Below are 9,509 nucleotides of genomic sequence, written 5' to 3' on the forward strand. Positions count from 1 at the left end.
TGATGCTGCCAGTATATCTATCTATCTATATAACTCTCCATATAATAAGAACAGTCTTGTGCGCACACTTTCTGTCCATTGCATCACATTTCCATCCAATCGCATCACTGTTCCTGTTTCCCAACTCTCTGTCACACCTAGTTATAAGCAAATATATTTCTCATGGGTACCAAATTTCTTGCAGCTGATTGGCTTATCTCCAAAGTTCTCCGTTTTTAAACAAATGGCAAGAAATCAAGAGCCAATTTACAGGGTAAAAACAGTTTATATATCCTAAGAAATCCATTAAAAATAATCAATTGTAGATGATTCCTTACTCCCCCACTAACCACATCTGTGTAGGACTTCCCCTCTTACACTAACCCCATGTGCGCAGGCCTTCCCAATGCCCACCAATCCTGTGTAGGACTCCTCTCCCTACACCAATCCTGTGTGTGAAGGACTCCCTGCCCTCTCCCTACACCAATCCCATGCGTGTAGGACTTCTCCTCTCCAGTAACCTCATGTATGCATGACCTCCCCCCCCAATAACCTCATGTATGCATGACCTCCCCCCCCAATAACCTCATGTATGCATGACCTCCCCCCCCAATAACCTCATGTATGCATGACCTCCCCCCCCAATAACCTCATGTATGCATGACCTCCCCTCCCCCAATAACCTCATGTATGCATGACCTCCCCCCCAATAACCTCGTGTATGCATGACCTCCCCTCCCCCAATAACCTCATGTATGCATGACCTCCCCCCCAATAACCTCATGTATGCATGACCTCCCCCCCAATAACCTTGTGTATGCATGACCTCCCCCCTCAATAACCCCATGTATGCATGACCTCCCCCCCAATAACCTCATGTATGCATGACCTCCCCCCCAATAACCTCATGTATGCATGATCTCCCCCCCAATAATCTCGTGAATGCATGACCTCCCCCCTCAAAAACCCCATGTATGCATGACCTCCCTCCCCAACTCCCAACACTCCGATATCTCTGGTCAGAATGCTGCTGGAAATGAGCTCTACTTGAACCTCAAAGAAAGCCCTTCCCAAAATAAAGAGAGCAACCAAGTTATTGTTAATATAAAAGAGCTTTACAGCTACTAATTGATCCCTAAATAGAGACATTAAATTTATTGCACCCACAGCCGTGGCCAATCTTATGAAAATAAACAATTTTTAAACTAACGTAGAGTATAAGGTTCTCAGTCTGATTTAAAAAAATAAATAAAGTAACTAAAAAAAGACTTTTCAACATGAAGGGGTAACTTCAGGCCTTGATGCCAAGTTCATCCTGTAACTTAAGCTAAAAAAAATACTAAAACCTCATTTCAGGTTCGCAATGTTTTAACCTGTTGTCAATAACGGCGATTCAGATGTACCGATTTAGATAACAAATGCAATCAAAACATCGACAAAGGGGACTTTAATTTTCTCAGTGCACTAGTTCTAGCGGCTTGGTGTTACGTCCCAGCCTGTGCTGAGTGAAGGCTGCCCTCAGCCAGTTTGTTTGAAAGTGCCCAATAACTGCATTAAGACAAAGGCTGACTGGGATTTTAACACCAGCCTGCTCGACAAAAAAAACCCAAGGCTCGGAGAAAATTAACCCCCGCCCCAGATATGCTAACGGTCTAAATATTGTGATGTGATATGTGTTTGAATTTTGTTTTGAAAAATTAAAAACCAAAATAGAAATAGCTCGTTTATTCTCCACTGCAAAAAAAAAAGAACAAAAATATATATATATCTAGCTCTTTTTCCCAAAACTAACATCATTCTTAACCTGTTTCAGGTTCCGGATAAATTTTACTAGGTTACCCATGATGCTTACAAAAAACCGAAAAGTCCTGTTTCTGAAATATTTGTTCCCGAGCTTAATAAGAAATGAGCCTTTTTGGAAAATTCACCAGGAGTTGATTTAACGAACTCTGTTGACCATCAGTTCTTCATAAGGAGAGAAACACACCAACTAAACTAAGAGAGTTTGCAGTTTCTATATATGAAACAGACGTCAGAAATGCCTGCCCTTTTAAGGCTGTTTCACCAGGAAGCAAAAAAAAAGAGTCTCGCTCACGAACAAGGCTTAAACTTACTACTAACCTTGCAGAGGTTACACCATTTTACAAACAACAACAACAGCAAAAAAAAAGATTTTTAGCCTGGAATGTTCAAATTACTTTGTCGTATTGTTTCTGTAAATAACTAATTGCGGCATCTCAACGGTTCGAACTGAATCACGACCCACACCAGCTGTAACATCTATTAAACCGGCTTCTGCGTTCGGGCCATCTGCTTGCTGATGCTTTAGGAAGTAACCTACTGAAACTGTATTAGAACACATCACCGAGAGAAACCCCACAAAAATCACCGAAAAAAATTTAAAGGGGGTGGAAAGTGGCCCTGGTTGGGAGTGCGAGATGGGTGACAGTGAATTGACCGCCCGTTCTATGCCCTGGCTGAGTTTCTTGTCCAATGGAAAAGAGAATCAGGCAGAGTATAAAATGAGCTACTGATTCACTATCGTCGTTTTGCGCTACCGGCTGAGACAATTTCACCCCCAAACTTTTCTTTTTGGAGTGGGGGGGGGGGGGGTGCGGAATAACTTTTCATTCATGCTTCTTGAACGTCACAGCAAATATTGTTTTTTTCTTAAATTTGATTTAGCTAAAAAAAAGATTTTGTGCGCTCATAATGGCCACACACAAAGACAACAAAAAAGACCCCGTGTGGCTTTGCTGTTGTGGTATTATCAACTGTAACCCAGGAATAGTAAGTTCTGAGGGTGAATGTGTTTGTTCCGGCACTCCCAGCGGGGAGCCGCACCCGAAGGGAGCACGGGTCGGAGCGTCAGTCCTGCCTCCGGTCCGTGTTCCCGTCGTTCACGGCTCCCTCCTGGGAGCGCTGGATCGGTGAATTTGACCCTCAAATACTGGTCTTGCTTTTTTCCCCCCTCTTGCATCTATACATTTGCTGACACCCAGTTTTGACTGCCCCTTCCATTTTGCTATCTTGTCTTTATTTAAAACTGTAATCACTGTTGAATTATTTTCCTTCATGTTATTGATTTGCATTTAATGGGTCTTTTTGTTTTAGCAGCCATGGGCAGCTCAAATCGCAGCGTTCGGTATTAATAATGAACACATTGATATGGAATTGATTTTGACAGCGGGTCCAAGACCTTTGTTAAACATCCCTGACTAATATCGCACTGCACAATTTCAACTGCTCTGTCATTATAAATGTAGTGTTGATCATATCACCTGTTCAATTATTGCTTTTTTTTGTTCCAAAAAAAAATCCTCTTTTTTTAAAAAAAGATGTTTTTACAAACCTTATTAATGAATTAAAAGAAGCAATTCTATTCTTCCCCACTGCTTTGTTAGAAAATAGTATAATTATGCAAAAGCCTCTTTTTTTAGGTGAATGTAAATCAAAATATGCATATAAATATATATATGTATATACATATATAAAACGTACGTGTTATAAGAATTTAATTTGTGTCTGACGTGTTGTATACATGTCTAAACATGAGAATTGGTAAGCTGCCGATTATAGTGTTTGTTATATCAGACCCATATTTCCAACCAGGACCATACGAGCAGCAACCCTACCGACCAGAAACCCATGTTGTGCCCATAGAAAGGGAAGAGGAAGAAGAGGTCGACCAAACTGAAACTGAAATTCAGTCGCCTGGATTTAGCCGAGTCCATTCATGAGGAAAGTCCATCATTGTTCCAAAACAAAAACAAAAGGGGGAGGGCGCCCAGAGGAGTCGAATCAAACTGAATTTCAATCTGTATTTTATTGCCACATTCACATTTGCAGAAGCCTCTGTCTTTTTTTAATCACCTAATTGATCCAGTTGAGCAGTTGGAGAGTGTTCCTGCCTTGGTTCGGTTTTGAACTGCTCAGTTTTGGTTTTTGGGTCTGACCGTAACCCAATACCACGGAGAAGGAAGAATTCCTCTGGTTGTAGCCACAGCATAAGCACGTTCATTTCTGAATGGCATCTGCAACGTTGCTATACACAGAATCCAGAGCGATTCCTCCCCCACATCCCTTGTAACAATCATGTTACATTAGGGATGGGGAATGGGAGGAATCCCTTCAATCACAGCACATAAGGACATTGTCCATGGGCGCACGACGATTCCTGGCGTGCAAGATGCATTTACGCTTTCGCTAGCGATACTAAAGCAGTAGTAATCTTTTTTTAATCACATTGTAGCCATAGCGATCAGGTTTATTCTGACCCTTCCCCCTCCCCTTTCCTGCTTGTCACCGTTTGAAAGCCGGGACTCCTGCAGACGTGAATGCCGCAAAAAAACAAATCCGCTCGTCGCTCGCGTGACCCCTGTGAACTCTCGGCCTGTCACTTCCCTCCGGTTGTGTATATGCTTTTACGTAGTAACACGCCTTTGCTGTAAGCCTTTACCTGCGTAGATTGATTTTAACTGTGCCCCCGTTCACTTTAATTACACTGCGACCAACAAAAAAAACCAAAAAAAAAATCACTTTTCTTTTTCTGTAGTCAATTTTCTTTTCAAAAAAAATCCCAGAGACTTTCCACAGTGATTCACACCATAGTGGGTCCTTTCCCCCTTCCAATCGCCCCCATTATCCCCACATTCACGATGGTTACTCTGCGACTTTATCCCACGTTAGCACTTCAAATGCTATTTGAACCATAGCGATAATTAACAAACGACAAGCTCGTCTACTACATTCCAATTATTATATAGCGTATCTGTATTTTCAGTTATAACCTTATAGGAATATGTTACTTTATCTTACAAGTGTATCAGCTGGTTAAATCAAGAATTAGGTGCAACACACTCTTAAAAGGACACTGCTTAAAATCATTGTACCTACCAGATACATTACTTAACAATGCTTAAACCTTTTTTTTACATTAAGACTTTAATACTTTAAACGTAAATGTGCTGGTTCTCAGCAGATCTGTTACAAAGGGTGGTGGAAAATGCATGTCTGTGATGTATATTTAGTATGGAACCTTTACCAGAATATAGTGTTTTCAGAAACTAGAATGCAGTTAGAATCTGTTTGCAAGCCTATGGATATAGAATTGCTGCTTCGTATTTGTAACTGCAGATTGTGAATTTCACAGCCTAAATTTCTTATTTATTTCTGAAACGGAAGAGGCATTTTTCAATAAAACTACTGAAATTAAAATAACGGCTCTGGGGTCTTCTTTTAACCAATAAGATTTTTTTTTAGCTTCACTTAAATGGTACCAGGGATGATGGACTTCAGTTATGTGGAGAGACTGGAGAAGCTGGGATTGTTCTCCTTGGAGCAGAGAATGTTAAGAGGAGATTTGATCGAGGTGTTCAAAATCATGAAGGGTTTTGAGTAAATAACGAGAAACTGGGCTAGAAATTCGGCTGTGCAGTGCCCATTTTTCAGGCGCTACGCGGCATCCTAAGGCCCCAAAATGGCATCCGGAATGCACGCGCACACTTCTAGCGTGACATGCGCCGGACGCCATCTTAATAAAGGCACATGCAGATAACGAACGTCAGTACCATGTAAAGTAAGAAGAATATGCGTTAGATCAGCGTGCAACGCTGATTTAAAGGGATAGACACCATTTTGGCACTCAACGCTCCAGCCAACACATTGTCTTAATCACGAACAGCTGAACATGTCGTAGACAATCTGGAGGACCCCCCCACCAGCGCTATTTAAAGGGACCATGCAGGATTTACAGGTTAGTTGCTGGATTATTGCTTCTGACTGCTGATGCATTTGTACCTATTTTTGGAGGGTTCCTATACTTGAATACTAGGACTAGGGGACATAGCCTAACATTTACAGCCAGGACATGCAGGAGTGAAGTTAGAAAATACATCTACACGCAAAGGGTGAAAGAAGTTCAGAACGCTCGTCTGCAAATGGCAGTTGATGCTAGTTCAATAGTTAATTTTAAATCTAAGATTGATAGATTTTTGTTAACCAAGGGTATTAAGGGATATGGGGCTAAGGCGGGTATATAGAGTTAGGTCACAGATCAACCATGATCTCATTGAATGGCGGAACAGGCTCGAGGGGCTAAATGCCACTGCCACTTGCTGCCTCCTGTTATGCGCCACCTTCTCCTGCAAGAAAGTGGGACGTGTGTGGGTGAGTGTCCTGCAGGATGTTTGGGTGATGTGCCTGTCATGGTTGAATAGCTGCCAGTGTGTGTGGCCTGTGAGTTGTAGGTGTGCGGCTTGCAACAGTGGTAATGTGTGAGGGTGAGAGGAAGCATCTGATTGGAAGAGTTGAGTACTGATTGAAAGAGTTTGTTGGTGTGTGGGTGATGGGAGGTGTAGTGTGTGGTGCAGTTGGTAGGAGATGCCACTGGATAGTTGACCTCACTCACCTTGACCACTCGTGTCAAAGCATTGAACTTCTTCCTGCACTGCATCCATGTTCATGGTGCTATGTGCCTGGAATTGATTTCATCCCCTACTGCCTCCCACTGCCTCTGGAGCATATGTCTGGAGGGCCTCTTGCCCCCCCACTGCGGATATAGGATGCCCCTCCTACTGTCCACCTCTTGCACTAAGGCCACTGCTGCATCATCAGAGAACCTTGGTACACTCTCTCTCGCAGACCTGGTACAAACTCAGATCGGCAGATTGGTGAGGTCTGGTGTGCAGATTGGAGGATGTGGGATTTAATCGTGGGCAATCTTTATTCAATGTTTTAACATAACTCATCAGTTTGTAAACATTAGGACGGGACCTGCATCTGTGTTTTACACGTGCGATATCTGATCTCCATTCAGACTCCATGCGGACCCATCTCTTATTTTTGCAAGTAAGAGGTGCAGGATGCCTTTAAGAGGTGCAGCCTGCCTTTAAGAGGTGCGAGCAACTCACCCGATATCTGGGCCCCCCCTCCTGGTGAGCTGTCACTGAACAACGCAGCTCGGCCTGGCTGCTCGCACTGGAATCAGGTCAATGAGGAGGTGAATCTCTCACGCTGCCTGCATCGGAACCAATGGGTTAATCGCGCACCGTGATCCCTCTTCCCAGATTCGGGGGTTATCGAACTTAACCCCCACTGTTTCCATTGGTGGGTCAGTAATCACAGGACACAGTTTTAAGATATTTGACGATAGAACTAGAGGGGAGATGAGGAGATTTTTTTTTATGCAGCGAGTTGTGATGATCTGGAATGCGCTGCCTGAAAGGGCGGTGGAAGCAGATTCAATAATAACTTTCAAAAAGGGAATTGGATAAATACTTGAAAAGGAGACATTGGCAGGGCTATGGGAGAGAGCAGAGGATTGGGATTAATTGGATAGCTCTTTCAAAGAGCCAGCACAGGCACGATGGGCTGAATGGCCTCCTTCTGTGCTGTATGATTCTAACTAACAAGGTGCAAGAAAAGCTATCCAGCTGTATAGACATGAAATTAGCCCATGGGAATCCAGGGCATTACAGATTTTCAAAATTTTGATCTGTTTGTTGAGGGTACGATAGGGAAAAATTGTTTCCACTGGTTGGCTCACAGTGTATCGAGGAGATACTTCATACCTGGGCTCAGGGACTTTGCAGCAGGTTTGAAGGTAGAAGAATCCACACTCCTACACCATAACAGTGACCACAATTCAAAAGTACTTCACTGACTGGGAAGCGCTTTGGGACGCCCTGAGGTTGTGAAAGGCGCTATATAAATGCAAGCCTTTCTTTCTTATATCACTTACGTCGCTGCTTCCCTGGTTGCAAAAGTATTAAACCAAAAGCACATAGAGAATCAGAGGATAATCTAATGCTCCTTCCAGCATCACTTTCCTGTTGGTTGCAACGTGGCAGCTGGTGAGATGAGTTTTCAGCACCAGTTCCTCCAGGGAATATCTGCCTGAAAATGTCAAAAAATAGCAACTCGATTCCACTTCCCTCTTTTTTTTGGCGACATTTTGCATTCATCATTACTGGGGAATGTAAGAGCCTTGTCATTACTCCATTAGTCTATATTTATCGCAAGTGAACCCCTCGATTAGATTCCAGCCTGTAATTCACTGTCAGGTATACATTATTCTATTTATAAACCACTGGCATCCCATTTTAAAAGGGACTCTAATTATCAGTATCCCTGCTAAAGATGGAGAATCACCATCAGGCCCCCATGTAAAGACAGAGGGCCCGATTTTACCAGGGCTGCGGGTTCTCGGCGGGTGGGCAAGCGGGCGCGTGGGTAACGCGCCCGGTGAAATTAGTGGATTTCCCGCGCGATCGTAGCAGACAAACCACTTACCTGCTCCTCCGGGTTCCCCACTGCTGATCTGCGCGTCGGGCAGGCTGCGCATGCGCAGTAAGATCTGTCAGCTGGAGGTGCTCTATTTAAAGGGGCAGTCCTCCACTGACAGATGCTGCAACCAATAGCAAAGATGACTGCATGGAGCAGCCCAGGGGGAAGGCTGCTCCCAGTTTAATGATGCCTCACCCCAGGTATCAATACACGGGGTGAGGAGGAGGGGGAGGACAGAGATCTTCCACCCGGCGGGCGGGAGGAAGCGGCCCGCCTCCGCCACCAGGAAGGCCTAGCTCGAGGTGGCAGAGGGGGTCACCTGCGCCACCAACATATCGCCCACCTGCACACAGTGCAGGAGGCGCTCCAATGACCTCAGTAGGTCAGCCACAGTGAGTACACGTAGTCTTTCCCCTACACTCCGTCTGCCACATCACTGCCCCCACCCCACATCTCCTTCTGCACTGCCAACACTACTCTGTCACATCACCCCTCATACCCACTCAAAGCTCATCCTCATCTTACCTGCACCTACTCACCTCGCCAGTACTCATCCCGCCACTACCACTCAACCCAATCCTCATACAATCTCATGGCTCTATCCCATACTCACCCTCTCGTGCATCTCTCTCACGGCCAGCCTCACTCAACCTGCCACCACCTGTGCTGCAGCCACAGGGCATGCATCACATATGTGCAGTAGGAAGCGTAAGGCAAACGTGTCATGAGCATGAAGGGGATGCACAAGGGTGTTTGAGGGTTTGTCATGGTTGTTACTTATATTGAATTTCAGAACAACTCACATCACACATTATATTGGCACCACTACTGCCATGTCTTCGCGAATCCTGTCCGGTTTGTGCAATAATGCCCGCTCCTGGGTATCACTATGAGGACCCACCACTGATGCCACCCATTGTGTCACTGCAGAGTGGGTGTAGGTGTATTTGCAGGGCTCTTCTGCGCAGACGACTGAGAGACATCGGCGATGTCCCCGGCTGCACCCTGGAAGGCTGCGGAGGAGAAGTTCGGGAGGGCAGTGGTGACTTTGACAGGGACAGGCAGGAAGATGGTGCACGGGCCAGCCAGGAGCAGCTCGGCATGAAAGAGGCTGCAGATGTCCACGGCTACATGTCGAGTGACTCTGAGCCTCCGTGTGCACTGCTGCTCAGAGAGGTCCAGGAGGCTGAGCCTCGGTCTGTGGAACCTGTGGCGAGGGTAGTGCCCTCTGTGATGCATCTCTC

General features: G+C 45.0%; 1 protein-coding gene across 1 annotated transcript in view; it reads left to right on the forward strand.

The window, feature by feature from the left end:
* Window positions 1-5,199, forward strand: part of col12a1a (collagen, type XII, alpha 1a) — a 256,730-nt gene extending 251,531 nt beyond the window's left edge. The window contains exon 65 of the mRNA XM_067988546.1: window positions 3,592-5,199. Within this exon, the coding sequence (XP_067844647.1) occupies window positions 3,592-3,719 (128 nt within the window). The 3' untranslated portion in view covers window positions 3,720-5,199. The remainder of the gene's footprint in view (window positions 1-3,591) is intronic.
* Window positions 5,200-9,509: the final 4,310 nt, after the last annotated feature.

The sequence above is a fragment of the Heptranchias perlo genome, chromosome 8, assembly GCF_035084215.1.
Source record: "Heptranchias perlo isolate sHepPer1 chromosome 8, sHepPer1.hap1, whole genome shotgun sequence".
Lineage (NCBI taxonomy): Eukaryota > Metazoa > Chordata > Chondrichthyes > Hexanchiformes > Hexanchidae > Heptranchias > Heptranchias perlo.